Genomic DNA, 18,929 nt, shown 5'->3' with positions numbered 1-18,929 from the left:
GTGTGCTTAAAGTCGAATGTAAGAACTTTACTTCGCTTCGCTCGCTCGTTCGAAGAACTTCACTTCGCTTCGCTCGCTCGTTCGAAGAACTTCACTTCGCTTCGCTCGCTCGTTCGATAAAATTGATGTAATAACTTATTACATCAATTTTATTATGCTCTTATTACTAATAAGAGCATAATAACGCCAATATACCGATATTTTATACTGTAGTTGTTGCGGATCTCAAGGCTACACTACACCGAGGTACTCACTGGTTCGGTTAAGATGAGAGCTCGCATACGCTTAGTGAGTCATTGGAACAGCACTCCAGCCTACGCGGCTCGTGCCCGTATTTTACGACGCCCGAAGAAAAGAAACAAAAGATAGGTGTTTTGACATGAGCCCCGTAAGTGTTGGTTTAATTACCCATTCAGAGATTTCAATATGTTAAGTAACTTCAGCTATTGGTCGAGTCGTCTGGCGCCTTACAAATTGACTGTGGCATCGGGCTTTGCCTGTAGATATCACTTAGTAAAATTTAAAAAGCAATTGGATTTTTAATTACTTAATGATTCGGCTAATTCTTCAATGTTATACACGGTGTCCTGTTCAGTACGGACGGATCAAACGAAGGACAAAAATAATATTCTACCTCCTATTCTTAGAGAAAATTGACGAACGTATAAATATAATAGAATAGAATAGAAATATTTTTATTCGAGTTCGAGATTCGAGAGCCAAGTGCGAGTCGGACTCGCAAACGAAGGGTTCCGTACCATTATCTATAAAAACGGTCACCCATCCAAGTACTGACCCCGCCCAACGTTGCTTAACTTCGGTCAAAAATCACGTTTGTTGTATGGGAGCCTCACTTAAATCTTTATTTTATTCTGTTTTTAGTATTTGTTGTTATAGCGGCAACAGAAATACATCATCTGTGAAAATTTCAACTGTCTAGCTATCACGGTTCGTGAGATACAGCCTGGTGACAGACAGACGGACGGACGGACGGACGGACAGCGGAGTCTTAGTAATAGGGTCCCGTTTTACCCTTTGGGTACGGAACCCTAAAAAGGAGAAAGTGCCACGAAATGGTCTCACCTCAGCATGTTGCTGGCGACTTCCAGCGCTGATCTTCCGATGAGACCATCCGGTGAAACAATCACGACAGGTAACATGAATATAACAACGAAATTAATATATAAGTACATACAAAAGACAAAGGTAATTCAGTAATCGCGTATATCTCTCGTACTCGTCCGTAACATTGTATTGGCGCTAACGAGACGCACGATAACTAAATGATATAATTCTAATATCAGTGTTCCTACGGTCGAATTGGCCTGTTATACCTTTCAATCGTGGAATGCTGCACTCGATCCGTGTATTATGCTCCTACGAAAAAACTCGTCTTCAAACAACTATGTTGATGGCTAATAATAAAAATAAAATTTAGAAACATTGACAGTCCGCCGGCCAATCAGCGCAATTAACTTATGCGATGAGTTCATAAAAATATTTATATTCATCTGACAATCAACCTAATATATAATTGCAAACCTTTTTTGAATAATTAAAGGAATTGAAGGAAAATACTTATACATTTTGATTGCATGTTATTACTCGTATAAAACACTTGTATTTTTTCGCTAAACAGTAAGCGTAGTACGATCCACTTGCCACTATGTGGACACATTAAGATGCATCTTTAAGTATCCTATAACAACAGGCTATTACATAGGGTAAGGTGTTTTATATACCGGAATATTGGCTATAATTCCTAAAGAAAGGACTCTAAGCACCAGTGGCGGCGCGTCCATAAAAGCCGATTCCCACCGGCCAGTGGCGTAGCTAGGGGGGGGGCGGCGGGGGCGGCCCGCCCCGGGTGTCACCCATTTAGGGGTGACACCCGACCGTGAACATCAGTAGTGACATCTATAAAAACTGTGGCAGATTGCACAATCTCCATTAAGGAAATAATATACAACGTGTCCACGAGGAACCCGAGAGATTTTGACAGTATATTCCTGATCATATTTAATGACTAAAATGTCCTATAAACTGTTTTGGACTACGCCTAGTTTCAGAGTCCAGTACCACCAGCCAGCTAAAAAAAACATCTTTTTATTGTTACTTTAGTGCAAAATGTTTTTTAGGGTTCCGTACCCAAAGGGTAAAAACGGGACCCTATTACTATTTAAGACCCCGCTGTCCGTCCGTCCGTCCGTCTGTCACCAGGCTGTATCTCATGAACCGTGATAGCTAGGCAGTTAAAATTTTCACAGATGATGTATTTCTGTTGTCGCTATAACAACAAATACTAAAAAGTACGGAACCCTCGGTGGGCGAGTCCGACTCGCACTTGTCTGGTTTTTTGATGGCGATGTTGCTACTATGGGACCTAGTCCAAATATCTTTATTGATAGAATGTAAAAAAGTGAAAAGTACACTTTGCAAAAACTAGGTTATAGCGTTCAAGTATTATGTATACAAAAAAAGTTAAAATTCTTTTTGAGTGATAGTTTTACAAATACATAGCATTTATATTTTATGTACAAATACGTACAAAAAATCGAAAAAAGATTTTTTTTCGGGAAATTGACGTAAACTCTTTTAATATTTTTTCCTTCTTTTGGCCTCGGAAATGCGTGGTTAAAATTTCTCGGGTTCCTCGTGGGCACCTGGTATGTATATATATGTTGGCGCCTCGTAGGTTTTTTTTTGAATTCAGGACCATTGTAAAAGGTTTTTTCTTAAATTATGTGATTATTTCGGTAATTGACGAAAAAACTAAAAAGTTAAAAGTATTTTTGGGTGACAGTTTTACAAATTATAGCATTTACATTTTATGTACAAATACGTACACAAAATCGAAAAATATTTTTATTGGCGAAATTGACGTAAACTCTTTTAGTATTTTTTCCTTATTTTGGCCTCAGAAATGCGTGGTTAAAATCTCTCGGGTTCCTCGTGGGCACCTGGTATGTAACAATAATGGGTCATTTGCAATTTTTTTGTACCTTTGTCTAATTTTTTTTTTAACATTTTCAGTTTCGTAACGAAAATTTAACCAGTAGGAAGGCACTCCCTGACTTCGGTCGAACTCGGTTCCGTTCGGCTCAGCATCGCTCCGAGCAATTATTAGGGTTGGCACCACTTGACTTCCTTTTGCGTGGACGACCACAGATAAGATAATCACTTGAATTTTGACAACCCTAAATAGCCAAAAGGGATAGTGCCATATATTAGAAAGGGATAGCATGATTCGACCCTAAACCGCTGTCAAACTTCGGGTTTGTAGGAAGTGTCCTTTCTGTACGGTATTAGTACTATTATTTCTTCTGTGATTTAACCATACGAAAATGCAAATTTGTATAGCTAACATTTGTAACGAAACTGAGAAAATTAAGAAAAGATGAGATTAAGTTTTCTTAATTTTCTCAGTTTCGTTACGAATGTTATAGTTCGTTTTTTTTAGCATTAGAAATAAGGTAAACAATCTTTATGTGTCTTTTAATTGAAAAACACATTTTAAAAATAAGTTACGGCAAATATGTAACAGTTATGAACTTATGAATCTAATACAATCATTTATATTCTTCTGCTTTCATAAGTAATAGTTACTGATTTTTAAAAAGCGTTTTTCAATTAAAAGACATGTCAAGATCGCTTACCTTCTTTCAAGTTCTTTCTAATGCTAAAAAAACGAACTATAGCTATAAAAATTTGCATTTTTGTATGGTTAATTTTCGTTACGAAACTGAGAATGTTAAGAAAAAATTAGACAAAGGTACAAAAAAATTGCAAATGACCCTAATATGTTGGCGCCTCGTAGGTTTTTTTATTCAGAAATGTTTTTTTTAGTATGTGATTATTTCTGTAATTGCGAAACTATGTGACTGTTTCTAATTGGGTAACTCTGGACTATTTGAAATTCATTGTGAAATGGGATTTTACAGAATCTCTTCCAAATCTCGCACTTGGCAAAAAAGTTTTTAATTTTTTTAACATAAATTATCTGTATATCTTTCACGGGACAATGGTGACTCGGACCTTTGGGAGGCGTGCGCGGAGCCCAAGCCAATACGTAGATGCCCTTTTACACTTATGAAATGTGGGTTACACCGAGCGGATGCTGTCCCCGTGTCATAGAACGCACGCAGAGGCAACACCCGCCAGGGTGTGGACTATTGAGAGTTCATGGAATCTAAAATGAAAGCGATGTAGTATATTGTGAGCTATGGAATATTAAACATAAATTACTATGGGGCTGTCCATAAATTACGTCATCGATTTTTGACAATTTTGGACCCCCCCCCCCCCCCCCTAAATTCATCCAAAAATCATGCTTCGAATGACCCTGTTTCCTCCTACGTCGTGCTACCGTCATCCGATGTCCAGACCCCCCCCCCCCCTAATTTGAAATGACGTAATTTATGAATAGCCCCTATTACCTTTTTAAATAATTAAGTATATTTTACAATTTGATTGAATTTTGGGGTGACACCCACAATTTCCGCCCCGGGTGCCACCCATGCTAGCTACGCCACTGCCACCGGCTTGCCTGTTTTTGGACGTATGAGCAGAGTTGTAAAGGAAATAAGTAAGCCAAATTAGCCCCGGCTTGCCTATGGATATGTTTGACGCGCCGCCACTGCTAAGCACAAGGAATTTCATACATTAACCTGCCTGTTCCTATCTCTATGCCACGCGCTTAATTAGGTATATAGCTGTCCCGCCCATGATGTCGGCGGCCAATGACACTGTGCGAGCGGGACAGCAATATAATAATGCGTCTGAGATAGAGACAATGTACAAAATTACTCGTCTTCAGCGTTCTTATTTTAGAAATAAGTAAAGGACCTACCAATAAATAGGTTACCTACAGATGTTGGGCAAATGATTAAATACCTACACTAATATGCCTCCAGTAAAAAGTAGATACATAAAATAAACATTTCTTTCTTCAAGCAATTATAAAACGTTCTTATTGATGACATTTCACAAAATACTTATACCTACCTAAAGATATCAAACCGTAAGAAGAGGCGCATCAAACTAAACAACCACGTAAATTATAAAACTTTTCATTAAACGTGATTAAACTGGCTTTTTTATCATTGCGACCTATGAGCTTGTGCTTTAGGTAATAGTTATTTTATTTGTAATAGCGATAGATATATGTGGATCAATTAGCCCGAGGTGCAGAGCTGATGAGTCGCTTACGTCACCTGACACGTCGATTAGACAGGATGGTCAATTTGTGTCCACTCCACACTAATAACTCGATATTATGGCACCCCGAGGGGTCCGAAGATAAGCAATTTATTTTTATAACGTCTATTTAAACCTCAGGTCAAACGATTAGTTTTATTTTATGTGAATGGATGAAGCAGAATTAGACTATAAATATTTTACAAGTGGTAAGAAAAATGAACTAATAAAAACGCCGTAAATTCATTTCATTTCATTGATTTCATAGCCCGAGGAGCGTGATTCTTTCGTAATAAAATAGATACCCCTATACGGTCAATCAAATAGATTCCTAGGCCACCAATATTTTATAACTATTCCAAAGTGGTGCAATCATTCCGTCTATGAGTAAAATTTACTTGGTTCTATGCTCGCCAAGGGTTCTGTTCCGTTCGATGAAGTGTAAGTACGTTGGCACAGAATAAATAATAGTACTAGGTAGAGAAGACTCACTCTCTAACAAAACGCGCCTGTTAATACGATCAGGACAGGTATGGCCGCTAGGTGGCGACAGCGCCACGCGCGGCTTATGGCTAGCCACCAAAATTGGTGTGGAACGGATGTACTTTTAGCTACCTGTAACAAAGCGACGAAATCGCGGAGTGAGCCACGTTTGGCGTAGGAGCTAACATACGCACAAGATTACAAATGTCACAAATCAAGCTGATTATTTTTTCTATGAGTTTCAGCATTCATTGACAAGGTTCTGCGAAAGACGTGGCCAAAAACTATGCAGGTGTAGTCTGTCCGATTTCTAAGATCAATTAAGTTCTCCGTACATTTACTATGGCGTACTTGATCTTAGAAAAACGGACAGACTATTATCCAGTGTCTAAATATTAATTTATTATAAATCTTACCTATGTATAAATATGAACATCTTTTTCCTTCGATGCGATTTATTTTCTTTTGTGAATGGCGTCTAGTTTTCGAGGACAGTCCCACCAAAGCAAAGCTTTCTTTTGCGTGTCGCTGCGACTCTCTATTTGATCCAGAATTCTATGTTCAATGCACCAAATGTCTTCCCACGTAGGCCGTTCGGTTGTAAGATAATCAATAATTCTTATGCCTCTATAACTAGACAACACACTCTTAGAATTCGGTCGTACTCGTTTAGGGTGTCGGTGAGAGTACTTCGACTTGTAGATTTCCAAAAGGATTGAAAGTTCAAATCTCTGGAGTTTTTGCTTATTGCGATTATCTAAAGTCCATAGTTCACAGCCGTGAGTGAGGATTGGTCGGATGAAAGATTTGTAAAGTTGGTATTTGACTCTTCTGCGCAGGTTTGGATTACTCAACAGATTCCAGTGGTCGTGGCACCAGCTGCGAGCGCAACGAATCCGCAGGGAGATTTCTGAAGACGTATGTCTTACTGATAGCAAATGATCTAACTGCATTCTAGTATTTTTATAAATACGAAGTTCTCAATAATTCATAAGTTATTATTTATTAAACCTAGTAAAACTTTTGTTCCACGCGATTGACAATTTCTTCTCGTGTCAAAAGTTAGGTACTAAAGAATAAATAAAAGAGACACATAATCAACATGAAGGTTGTAAACAATGAGGTTAAAAACCTACAGATTATACTGGTTCCAACTCAAAATATATTTAACTAAGTATATTACCTACACTAATCGTATTATTCTGGTCCTTGTCACCACCAAATTGGTTGTAAGCGACCCTGAACTGAACATGGACCCCCAGATTAGATAATTCTGGTTACCTACCTAAGTACCTAAATACTAAAATTATAATTTTAATACCTATTAAAATTATAATTTTAGTATTTAGGTACTTAGGTAGGTAACCAGAATTATCTAATCTGGGGGTCCATGTATAAGTATAAGTATTATAGGGTATTAAAAGATACTACTTTACTCCGACTCCAAGCAAGGTTACGTAGCATACCTATAGTTTCCAAGGGTTCCATTGTCCCTATAGATCAATATCTGCCTTGGACGGTACCCTAATATACTGGGAGTTGCTGCGTTGAAAACAAAGATTGTTTACAACCCTTATCACTAACGTAGCCGCTTAGACCGCTTAGTTAATGTAAGTTTTCATAACAAGTCGTCAAACCTATTGTACCAACATTGTTTTCTACTCCAAAAGCGGTTCAATTTATGCTCTGGCTTACAGTATGAATATTAGTCTAGGTTTATTGCTACTTTTCTCTGTTTGCGGATTGTCGGATGGATGTTTTTTGACGGAAGTAAAGAGTCTGTTGGAGGGATGCGACCACTTAACGGGTCTGAACGTCACCAGTGTTGGAGGGACAATAGTCGACGATCACAACTGTGACGTGCTGCTGCCGAAGCAGGTGTTCATTGAGGAACCATTATTCCAATATGACTTGGCTGACTCTGTAAGTACCTAACCATAGCGATTTATAACCATAAGATAAAAATCTTCGGATAAATCTATAAGTATACTTACCTAGTCGTTCAACGGTTAACTTCAAACCCCATGCCCTTAATTGTGCAGAAGTTCCAAATCTAAGAAGTAAGAATATTAGAACCGAACTGTTTGTCTTCTAGCCGAGCGTTACAATTAGGGCTGGCTAGACAGGAACTTAATTTGGGATTAACAGTTTTGAATGATACACGGTTAGTTTCACTAGACTATATCGACCGGGATATGAACCGTGATTACCTTTTGTATCAGTTACCCGTGAACAAGATGCATGTAACTGCGTCGAAATATCGGGAGCTCGAAAACAATACAAAAGGTAATCACGGTTCATATCCCAGTCGATATAAGTCTAGTTAATTTGGGATTCTTAATCATACAATTAAATTAATTATGTCCGTTTTTAGAAAAAGTACTACACCATTTTTATGGTGGACCCAGATGCTGCGCCGCAATTGGACGGAGAGTTTTACCTTCACATGATGAAGTTCAACGTTCCAGTAAGTTTTATCACCCAGCAGTTACCTTTGCCTATTACCAGCTATTACGTTTAACAACTTCATTATTATATAATTATGTTACTTTTTAATATAAAGCTTAATTCAATTTTTGCTGCAGGGTTCTGCTTTAAAAGTTAAGGAGGGCAGTAAAACCAATGGAGTCGATTACCGCCGTAAGTAACGAATTTCTACCTGTCTGGATTATTTTACTAGTTTATAGTAACTACATTGTGTATTAAAGGAATATGTAATTACTACCTAGGTAATGGTTGTGTGTACCTAGATCTCTTTCAACTGTTTAAATTGTGTGTTTTTATTATTAGGTATTATTTATCTATCACCTACCCTAACTGATACCAAAAAGGGAGTAGGTACTAGGTACCTATGTAATTGAAGTATTGTAATTGAGCCATTTAGGGTTCTCCTAGCTAAATTGGTTGTTCAATACTTACGCTATGGAATGTCCAATTTCAAAGAACCCTAAATGGCTCAACAATCACGGAGCGTGAGTGATGTACTGTACTCTAAAGGAAGTTGCATTTACCTGAGGCGCACTTTAGTTAGGTACGCAAAATGTGACAATGAAATTGCAAAACACTGATTTAAACTTTCACGATTATTAAACATTATCATTATTCGATTATTATCGATTATTAAGTGCGGGTAGTTCGAAAAACTCGCGCGGCTAGATGATGTTGAGCCAGTCTTCTCCGAGACCACGGGGACAACGCCGTCCTCGAAACGTCGGAGGTAAATCTTAAAACTTAAATACGCGATTAAGTCCCGTTGTGTAGTTTGATAATGAAATTGCATTTTTGAGGTGGTTAATTCGTGTTTTTATGTAGCTTACAGACTCCCAGCGCCACCTATCGGCACGGGCGCGCATCGCTACATGACGCTGCTGTACGAGCAAGCCGACGGCAACAACTTTCTTCCACACGCCGGCCTCAGCCGCCACCGGTTTTCCATCTCGGATTGGATGCGTGGAAAGAACCTCTGCGGTCCGATCGCGGCGACGCAGTTCCGCGTGCAGTACTAGATGGCGCTATGCAATACTAATTCCGTGTGCAGTTTTAGGTAGTGCCACATTCCTCGGTTAGCAAGCTATTTTATTTTGAAAATCTTAAAAAAGAGGTTTCCCAACTCGACTGTTAAATAGGTCACAACACAGCATCAAAGAAAAGATTGCAAGAGACATCTCTAAGTAGAACTTCATCAAAACTGAAAAATAAACTGGTCTTTGAACTGGTGGGTGGTAGTACGTCTAGCATATCATGCTTCGTCTCGAACCGAACGAATTAACTAGTGTCCGACCGAAGGTTCGGTTTCGGTTTCGGTTTCGGCCAGTTTCGGCTAAAAAATCATGTTTCGGCTGTAGTTTCGGTTTCGGCCAAAAAACGGCCGAACCTTTCGGCCGGGCCGAAACTTACGAAATGGTACTTCGTGCTATGAAACTAAACTATGTGACAAAGACCAAAAGTTGGGGAATAAGTAGGACAACAATAAGTAATATGTACCTACATATACTGATTCATGTATAATATAGGTACAGAAATTAATTGGTTTATTATAAAACACAATTCCACTAATGAGGGCGCCACTAGACGGTCGACGCAGTCTTAAGAAGCTGTTAATACCTATAACGCGCACACTGTCTAATTGTATCGGAGTAAATGAGATAGCACTGCATGTCGCATGTTACTGGGCCTGGGCAAAGGAATAATAAGAAAACTCATCATCTTCCTCGCGTAATCCCGGAATTTTTGCCATGGCTCATGGGAGCCTGGGGTCCAATTGACAGCTAATCCCAAGAATTTGCGCGTAGGCACTAGTTTTTACGAAAGCGACTGCCATCAGACTGACCTTCGAACCCAGAGAGTAAACTAGGCATTATCGGGACTAGTCCGGCTTCCTCACGATGTTTTTCCTTCACCGAAAAGCAAATAGTAAATATCAAATGATATTTCGTATATAAGTTCCGAAAAACTCATTGCTACGAGCCGGGGTTTGTACCTGCGACCTTCGGATTGAAAGTCGCACGCTCTTATCGCTAGGCCACCATCGCTCAAGGAAATATCTCGCTTTTTAATACAATGGACATTGGTTAGAGTCTGTGCTCAACTACTTATCCTGAAGCCTGAAGCACGACTTCGCATGAAAGTTCGTCTCACTGGGGCACTTCGGACGTTTAGGCCCAGGTGAAGATCGCGATATTGTCAACAAAAAATTCGCGCTCGCTGCGCTCGCGTTTTTGGTTGACCATGTATCTACATGTTAGCTTGACTGGTGAATGAATAGAGTTAGACCAAGAAAATTCTGCAATTATTTTGATAGCATGCGCAGTGCAACTAGTGCAAATGTTATTTATACGTGATAATTTCACAGAGGTTTTGACGTTTAAAATAACACTTGTACTGCGTGTGTTATCAAAAGCGCTGCAGAATTATCTTGGTCTAACTCTAGTAATTTTCTTAAAAACCTGCTTAAGTAACATCAATTTCAAGGACATTGGGTGTTGACAGCCCCAATGTATGTGTGTAAAAGCGGTTTTATGAAATTTTTCAACGATTTTAACAAGTCTACAAAAGGTTCGGTTTCGGTTTCGGTTTCGGCCGAAACTAGAGCCAAAGCCGAACATTCGGTTTCGGTTTCGGTTTCGGCAAAAAAAACATGTTTCGGTCGGACACTAGAATTAACACATGAAGTCGCGCGTGACAAGGTGAGATGTGCTAGACATGCAGGATGTGACAACTGTAGCAAGGAGAGTGCAGAGAGGTAGGACCTATCCCCGATGGAGGCACCTACAGGGCCTTTACTAACACACGCGGAGGCGACAAATTATTGTAAAATAAAATTTAATAATGTCAAGATAGGTACATTATGTATTTCTTAAAACTTAAACATTAGTAAAGTTAACATCACGATTTTAGTGCCGCAGGTTTACCTCACGCCTCATAGAGGCTCGCTTACCAACTATCTTTGCTTTTTAAACTACCTACATCATCCTAAAGATTTTTCACTCGAGTCTGTTAAAATGCAACTGGAACTGCTGGAATTTGACATATTTCTCTTTCGATTTCTACCTGTTGATGTACTCGCTTCAGGTCTGTGCGAATAAGGATTGTTTAAAACACGCGTACTTTTACATCTACCCTGATAGTGGTCACCTCTGTAATTAGATTTTTGTTTTTTAGTGGTTTTGTCCTTGGATGTGCCTGCTTCCGCTTCTGAATTGCAAGGACATTTTCTCTTACTTCTATTATTAATTGTTGTGCAAATAATGTTAGTAACTTGTTTGGTAGTTTTATAATATCGTGTCGGATTTTTGGAAAACTTCTTCAACATGTCACGCACATACGACGGTGCCCTCTCTGCACCTCTTTTCCATCTGATTTGTTGAACTTGTACAAAACTCATAATATCGCAATCTGTAAACTTTTCATACAAACTTGTTTCACTATGACCACCAAATATATCCTTGATAGCTTGCACTTCTAATGCTCTTAGGCCACTGTTATTGTTTTCAAGCCAATTGTATACAAGCATTGGTCTCAAAAACAATTTGTATGCAAGTACCTTTTTTGCTACAGACATTTGAGGAGCCCTTAAGACCTTGTCCTTTAAACTAGTCCATTCTTTAACAAATTTTGAATTTGACATATCAAATCCTTCCTCGTATCATAATGAAATATTTTATGCAAGAATATTTAGGAAATCCGCCTCATTTGTATCGTCCAGCGTGGTGCAACGGTGCAAAATACTACAATATGCAAAATACTACATTACAACATTAACATTGACATTTACGTATGACATCTTTTTGTCACACTATAAAGCGCAGTATACATTAAATGCGATTTTAATTAAGGACAGGTCAAAGAGTATAGTAGAGTTACACCAAGAAAAGTCTGCAGCGATTTTAATAGCCCACGCAGTGCAAGTGTTATTTTAAACGTCAAACTTCTATGAAATTTTGCATCGCTGCAGACTTTTCTTGGTCTGACTCTAAGTGTATTGGACAGGTAGGTATTCTACTAAGTATTAGTACATTGGTAGAGTTAGACCAAGAAAAGTCTGCAACGATTTGACTGTTATATTTTAAACGTCACACTACTATGAAATTATGACATATAAATAACACTTACACTGCGTATGCTATCAAAATCGCTGCAGACTTTTCTTGGTCTAACTCTATTAATATCGGGATGCTCAGTCATATTCTCAGGTTATTGTAGACAAAGAAACTTTATTTGTATAAAATAAAATAGGTGATTTTTAAAATAAACATTTTATAATTTTTAAAATAATATTTACACAAATTGTATGTCAGTGAGCTAACAAGTTCTGAATAATTATATAATCAACAGTAATGAATAGCACAAACACGCGTTTAGTGATAGATAGAAGTTAGACCAAGAAAAGTCTGCAGCGATTTTTATGTGCAAATAAATGATTATGATTATGATAACCCACGCAGTGCAAGTGTTATTTATACGTCATAATTTCATAGACGTTTGACGTTTAAAATAAAACTTGCACTGCGTGGGCTATCAAAATCGCTGCAGACTTTTCTTGATCTAACTCTACCAGTAAAAATATTGTCGAGACAATGAATCCTTTAAGTTACTTAAATGAAGACAATGGTTGAAAGTGCCTACTTTCCGTATATCTGCGTTTTTGGGGTTGTTTGTGGTGTAGGTAAGGGTGGTATTCGATCTGTCTAATTTATTTGTTTAAGACATCGGTTACACGCTAATTCTGGCGTCAGTTCAGTCCATCATTCTGGTCAGAATGACGGGAGAATTATCGTGTAACACGCGGACTGATGGTCTGGACTGATTTAAATTTTTTGATAATATTCGTCAGTCCGTTTTGAATGACAGAAAACTGATAGGAGACTGATCGTGTAACCTCTTTGTGTCATTCTCGCGTCAGTCACCGTCCATGCAACAATGGAATGATGGACGGAACTGACGCCAGAATTAGCGTGTAACCGATGTCTATTGTCGTAATTTTATCAGTCTGTTGTCAGTCTGGACTGATCGTCTAACCGTGTCCATTTTCCATCATTCTGGCATCAGTCAAAACTCGAATGGAATGATGGACTGAACTGACGCCAGATTAAGGTGTAACCGATGTCTTATGTGTGTTTAGTCTCACATTTTTCTTAATGAGAGAGTGAGATGCAATGACATTGGACCAAGATATTGGACAGATGGAATACCACCCTAAGCTAAAAACACATTTAAAATTAGAATAAAATTGTAATAAATTATACGACCATGGGCAACTTTGTATGGAGCCTGATCCAAAAACAACAGTGACGAGAGTTAGGACAGTAGATAGGTATTTCTATATAACTTCATTTCGTTCTACGAAGCGGAATCCCATTGCATAAGGGGTCATCCATTAATTACATCACACGTTTAGGGGGAGAGAGGGGTCAAGAAAATGTGACATGTTATGACAAGGGGGAGGGGGGAGTCATAAACTTTGTGACGTCACTTTAACTTCATCAGTAACCGAAAATGTATTTAAATTATTTTATATGCTAATTATCATTTAAATAACAAGGTTTTGAAACGATAATCGTTTTTATTCGTTTAATTTTATTTCTTAATCAGTTTTGGGTTATAAAATTACTTACTAATATTTCTTTTATCAAAAATATTTTCATAAAATATTAAATAAATATTTGCCGATTTCGTTGAAGAAATGTGACGTCACACCAGGGGGGAGGGGTTTGCCAAATGTGACAAGGAGGGGGGGAGGGGTAAAAAACCTAGAAATTCGTGTGACGTAATTAATGGATGACCCCTAACTGAGATATTGGTATTTTAGTCAAAATGTCGTCACCCTTATTTCCTAGGCAATAGAGTCCAAGTAAGTAAATGAATAGCTGTAGGGCAAATGTTCGGGCATCGCGCACCGCGCCGGCGAGCGCGGCAAATGGTTTGACCGATCGAAGGAACTGTATGTATTGCGTACTTCTCGATTAAAACTCAATTATTTCAGTCCTGCAATGGTTTTCAACTTGGTGTCCATATAATGAAATATAGTAGATAAAAAGATCTATTAAATGAGATAATTCTCAACTCTGTTGGGTTTTGGACCATTTTGACGCATAGTCCTTTAAGCACAATATTGTAAGATACGGTAAAATGGGGTGACTTTGAAATCCGGGGTAATTGTAATATTTCAACGTTAACAACCTAAAAATTTTAAACGGTTTAGCTACCCAAGAATAATGACGCTTGTAGGCCCATTCTTACTTAAAGTCACCCCATTTGACGGTCCATAACTTTTATATATTAAATACATCAGTAACAAGGCCCGCAGCCACAGTGACGCCCGCGACGCGCAGCATCACTCGGCCTAGCTCCTTCACGTCTTTATAGCGCTCTATGCTAATGGGTTTGCTGACTTCTATGTCAACTATTGCTACTGAGTTATTCCCCAAACAACGCGGCTTCCTCTTTATCACTTCTCCCGTACTTTTATTCAAAAGAGCCTTCAGTTTTACAATATGTGCAGACTCTACTAAAGACTGATGGTGTAAAAGCACCGGATATCCCTTAGTAATTGGAGCTTTTACATTGAAAACTACAAGTCTGGCCTCAAAACGGGTGGCAATCGGAACCTGCTGGATCGGATCACTCAATATATATCCAACTGCAACATTTTGGATATCTATCCCAGATAATGTAACACTAACTTGGTCACCAGCAAAAGCTACATTATTTGGTAGATCATTGATGGCCAAACTCTTCACTTCTGCAACTTCTTTTGTTGGACATATCATCACCTTATCACCCTTATTGAGTATACCATTTTCAATCCGTCCAGCTACACAAAAACCTGAACCGGTCCCTTTAAATATATCATTGATGGACATGCGCAGAGGTTTCGACACAGGCCTCTCTGGGACATTAAATTTGTCAATTACATCTAGGAGACAAGGTCCTTTATACCATTTAAGCAGCTCAGGTTCAGTTGATGGTTGAATCAAGTTTTCACCTGTAAGTCCTGAGCATGGAACGTAGGTGACATCGGAATCCTTAAATCCAGCCTGTTTCAGAAATGCTTTAAGCTTCTTTGAAATCTCATCGAACCTCTCCTGTGACCAATTAGTAGTGTCAAGTTTATTAACAGCAACAGCAAGCTGACTGACTCCAAGGGATCTTACAAGTAAGGCATGCTCACGAGTTTGGCCCCCAAGGTCAAACCCAGATTCAAACTCACCCCGAGTTGCATCAACAACTAACATGGCGACATCAGCTTGCCCCGCACCAGTAATCATGTTAGGGATGAAATCAGCATGGCCTGGAGCATCCAGAATCACAATTCTTTTAGTTTTAGTTTCAAATTGTGCTCGGCCGACATCCATTGTGATGCCTCTATTTCTCTCTTCACCAGTTTCATCAAGCACCCAAGCATACATGAAACTTTGCTTCCCTATCTTTTTACTCTCTTGTTCATATTTGTGTAAGGTTCTCTGACTTACTTCACCCAGATCACAGAGTAAGCGTCCCATGAGAGTTGATTTTCCAGCATCAACATGACCAATTACTACGATATACAGATGATCTTTATCAGCACCTCTTTCATTTGTATACAAGACATTAGGATCAATTTTGTTTTCTTTAAATTTTCCTAGGCTTTTATTTTCATCAGGCACATCACTCTTCAGAGTCCTCTCTCCTGCAGGAGATTGATCTCTAGGAGTTTGAGGCTGGCTTGTAGTTTTCTCTTGTTCTACTTTAAACCCCTTTATAGCACTTGAAGATTTAGGCTCCAGATTTGTGGTAATAACTTTTGGTGCATCTGTTGTGGAAATGACAACAGCCTTGGGAATATTGACAGTAATTACTGGTTTTGGAGTATCCTTTATTTTGGGTGCTGGCTCATTCTTTTTAGCATTTAAAATACTATCAAGAGCTATGCTGCAATCAAAATTGTGTTTTAATGCAGCTTCCATGAGAATGTTTTCCGGTACTGTATCAGCTAACACATTTCGCAGCTCGTCTAAGCATGACATGAGTTTGGCTTCATCAAGCTCAGTGAGATTTAAAGAGCGAATATCAAGTGACTCGCGGCGCTCGAGCGACGGCCGCGAGGGCTCTGCCTCGCCTTCGGTTTCCTCCTCAATGTTGGCATGACTGTCTAGAAAGTGAGATATAGCTTGCTGATTCCGGGAGCGATCATACAAGAACTGAGCAGAATCATTCGGCGACAAACAGCTGTCTTCCTCCACTGAATGACCGTAAAATTCGTCGTCGTCATAGTCGTATGAATAACTCCTATTTCTGAAGTTTCTATGGCGCGCCATTGTATTTTTTTAAGTGTGTAATATTTATGTTAACGACACCACATGTTCTTAAATTTCACTCCTTTCGTTTCCTAAAAAACACAAACATCTTTATTGACCGGAATATGGATATAATATAAGTAAAGTAAAAATGTATTGATTAATGATTACGTATCCGATGTGAAGACTTACCGGAGATATTAATTTAGGTAAAGAAGCTTATGTAGTCGGAAACATCTTGTGATATTTCTTGATATTGCAAATTGTGACCACATTTACACTACAACACAATGCGTGCAATCTTCTTAGTTCTTTGACACTTTGGACAATACTCATTCAAGTTGACATTGACACTCACGACACAAAAAAGGTAGTTTTAAGCCCGCTCCACACTTTGGAGGGGGCTTTATACGTGAGTGTTTGGTCTGCTGGATTATGGTTGATGATGCTGGATTTGTCTATGGCTGGATTTCGTACAAGTACAACAAGTACAATGAAATGTCGAAATGTCGAGGTTGTGGTTCTCTTTGTGGTGGGTGCAGGTCGTCTAATGAAATATTGTTTTTGATTAATCTTCTAATAAAATAATCTAGGGAAACAACTTTTTATTATTATAGAGCTTATGTCAAGTCTAATTTTATAGAAAATCTACCTAAAATAAAGATAGATGGTTACGTAATGGTGCGTTTGGAACGCGCATTTGATTTGACATTGACAATTTGCAGTGGAAACACTTACTCTTTCAACTCTTTGGTGGAAACTTGAAAAGTGACACGAGACGAAATCAGTCATTGTTGTTGTGGAATACTTTTTTAAATCACTATAAATTAAATACTACATGAACGTTAAAATTTAACTTGAAATGTTGATAATCAACAAGGGTGTCGATTAATCTTTATTAGCCTTTAGCTGGCACGCCTGAACAATGGAGTCTCATCCACTGAATTTGGTAACTACGCTTTTTATTTTTTATGCATTTAATTTCTAACGTCGATATTTCTAAAATTCTGTTTTATTTCAGGCGCATCAACAACATCGTCGTGCTGATGCTCATCTAATAAACAACCGTTATGATGAAGCGATGCAGTGCCACCATAATGCTGCTGAATTGTTGCTTGACGCTATGAAATCTACGACGTCTTCAGTAGCATTGGAGTCCATAACACTTCAACACAGCTACCATCTCAAACAAAAAGACCTAATTAAAAGCAAGAAAGACCAATATGCACGCGTTAAAAAGGCGATGGACACTATTAAGTGTCTTGGCAAGGATCCATTCTCAAACCTTCAGGGTCATGAATACGCTAAGCTTCAAGTCGCAATATTCAGAGCTATAAATGAAACAGACTCTCTATTACACTTTTTATCTAATACAAATGATAGCCCTGTAGAACAAAGGCTATTGAGAGACAGAATACTCCCTACAGGGGATGTTACAGATGGTTTTAAGACAGAGAAAACACAAGAAACTGTTATAGAAGAATTACGGATACTGAGTCAAAATCTGCACTCTCTAGTTGAACAGTTAGTACTACAAGTGGAAGTCCTTAAAGATGAGAATGTTACATTAAAAGAAAGGGTAAATTATTTAGAAAAAGAGAGAGTGAGGTACTTAAACCTCCCTTCAAGTGACTTTCATCAGAACTTCTCCACCTTAAGCATGGGGACTGAGAGTTTGCCAATGGAGTCTGCTCAGAGAGTACCTGTCATACCCATACCCACGTCAGCAGGCCCAGTTGACCCTAACTTTGATTTAACAGCTTTGCGCGAATAGTACTTAAATACATTAATTGATATAATATGCCATCATGAAGGCAAAATATTGTATGAAGATATTAAATTTAACATACCCTCTTCCTCATAGACCTCACTATTTATGTAGTGATCTAACCCATGGTTCCCTAGACTTATAATATATTGGTGACTTAATAATTAAATTATTTGTTTTTGGTTGTTTTATTGGTGTAGTTATTTATAGAAATAAAACTCCAAGTGTCTTATATAGATATGTATTATTGCATATTGGTCTTACACAAAAATAAAATCGTATTCTTGTTTTACATGTAAAAATAAACTTCCCGATTTTTCAATCAGGAATAACTATATCTTACACCTAAAAGAAATCTATACATACATTAACAATCAATTAAACTAACAACAATTTTATATTTTTGGTAACATGGAATATTACACCAAACACTATCAGCACTACAACATTACACATTGTTATTTTATTCTAGTTCAAATATTGTTATTACATACTATGGTCATTTAAATTTATATTTAAAAAAAATCAAAAAGATACATAATTGGAAAAATGAAACCCTATGGAATGAGATTGGTTTAGTGCTCCCAAATATTTAATGTATTGAGATTACAAAAATGTCAAAGTTCTTATACTACAAGCTCTTTCATAAAGATCACTTGGATCTTATGTAACTGTACTGCTGATATTGTAAATATAGTATTAACAGA

The 18,929-nt window shown here is 38.1% G+C and overlaps 2 protein-coding genes across 4 annotated transcripts; one reads left to right on the top strand and one right to left on the bottom strand.

Moving 5' to 3' along the window:
* The first annotated feature begins 7,282 nt into the window (after positions 1-7,282).
* LOC134794398 (protein D2-like) lies at positions 7,283-18,456 on the top strand. 3 transcript variants are annotated; one of them, XR_010144665.1, is made up of 5 exons: positions 7,283-7,602; positions 8,054-8,146; positions 8,265-8,319; positions 8,992-9,241; positions 17,476-17,615. XR_010144665.1 is itself a non-coding variant. In XM_063766209.1 (5 exons), exons 1-4 carry the CDS (start codon positions 7,378-7,380, stop codon positions 9,183-9,185), a joined length of 567 nt encoding a protein of 188 aa, XP_063622279.1. In that variant the 5' UTR covers positions 7,283-7,377; the 3' UTR covers positions 9,186-9,223; positions 11,341-11,456. The 3 variants fall into 3 exon arrangements, 2 of the variants coding, with proteins under 2 accessions (XP_063622279.1, XP_063622278.1); XM_063766209.1 differs by lacking the exon at positions 17,476-17,615 and adding an exon at positions 11,341-11,456 and having other exon boundaries at positions 8,992-9,223; XM_063766208.1 differs by lacking the exons at positions 7,283-7,602; positions 8,054-8,146; positions 8,265-8,319; positions 8,992-9,241 and adding an exon at positions 17,216-17,403 and having other exon boundaries at positions 17,476-18,456.
* Positions 14,398-16,793, bottom strand: LOC134794384 (protein HBS1). Its single transcript, XM_063766189.1, has 2 exons — positions 16,647-16,793; positions 14,398-16,546 (listed from the first exon to the last, which is right to left on the bottom strand). The coding sequence occupies exon 2, from the start codon at positions 16,473-16,475 to the stop codon at positions 14,451-14,453; it is 2,025 nt and encodes a 674-aa protein (XP_063622259.1). The 5' UTR covers positions 16,476-16,546; positions 16,647-16,793; the 3' UTR covers positions 14,398-14,450.
* Positions 18,457-18,929: the final 473 nt, after the last annotated feature.

Source organism: Cydia splendana, chromosome 10 (genome assembly GCF_910591565.1).
Source record: "Cydia splendana chromosome 10, ilCydSple1.2, whole genome shotgun sequence".
In the NCBI taxonomy this organism is placed as follows: domain Eukaryota; kingdom Metazoa; phylum Arthropoda; class Insecta; order Lepidoptera; family Tortricidae; genus Cydia; species Cydia splendana.
Note: the sequence above shows the minus strand (reverse complement) of the source record. Positions and strands in the feature narration are given on the sequence as shown.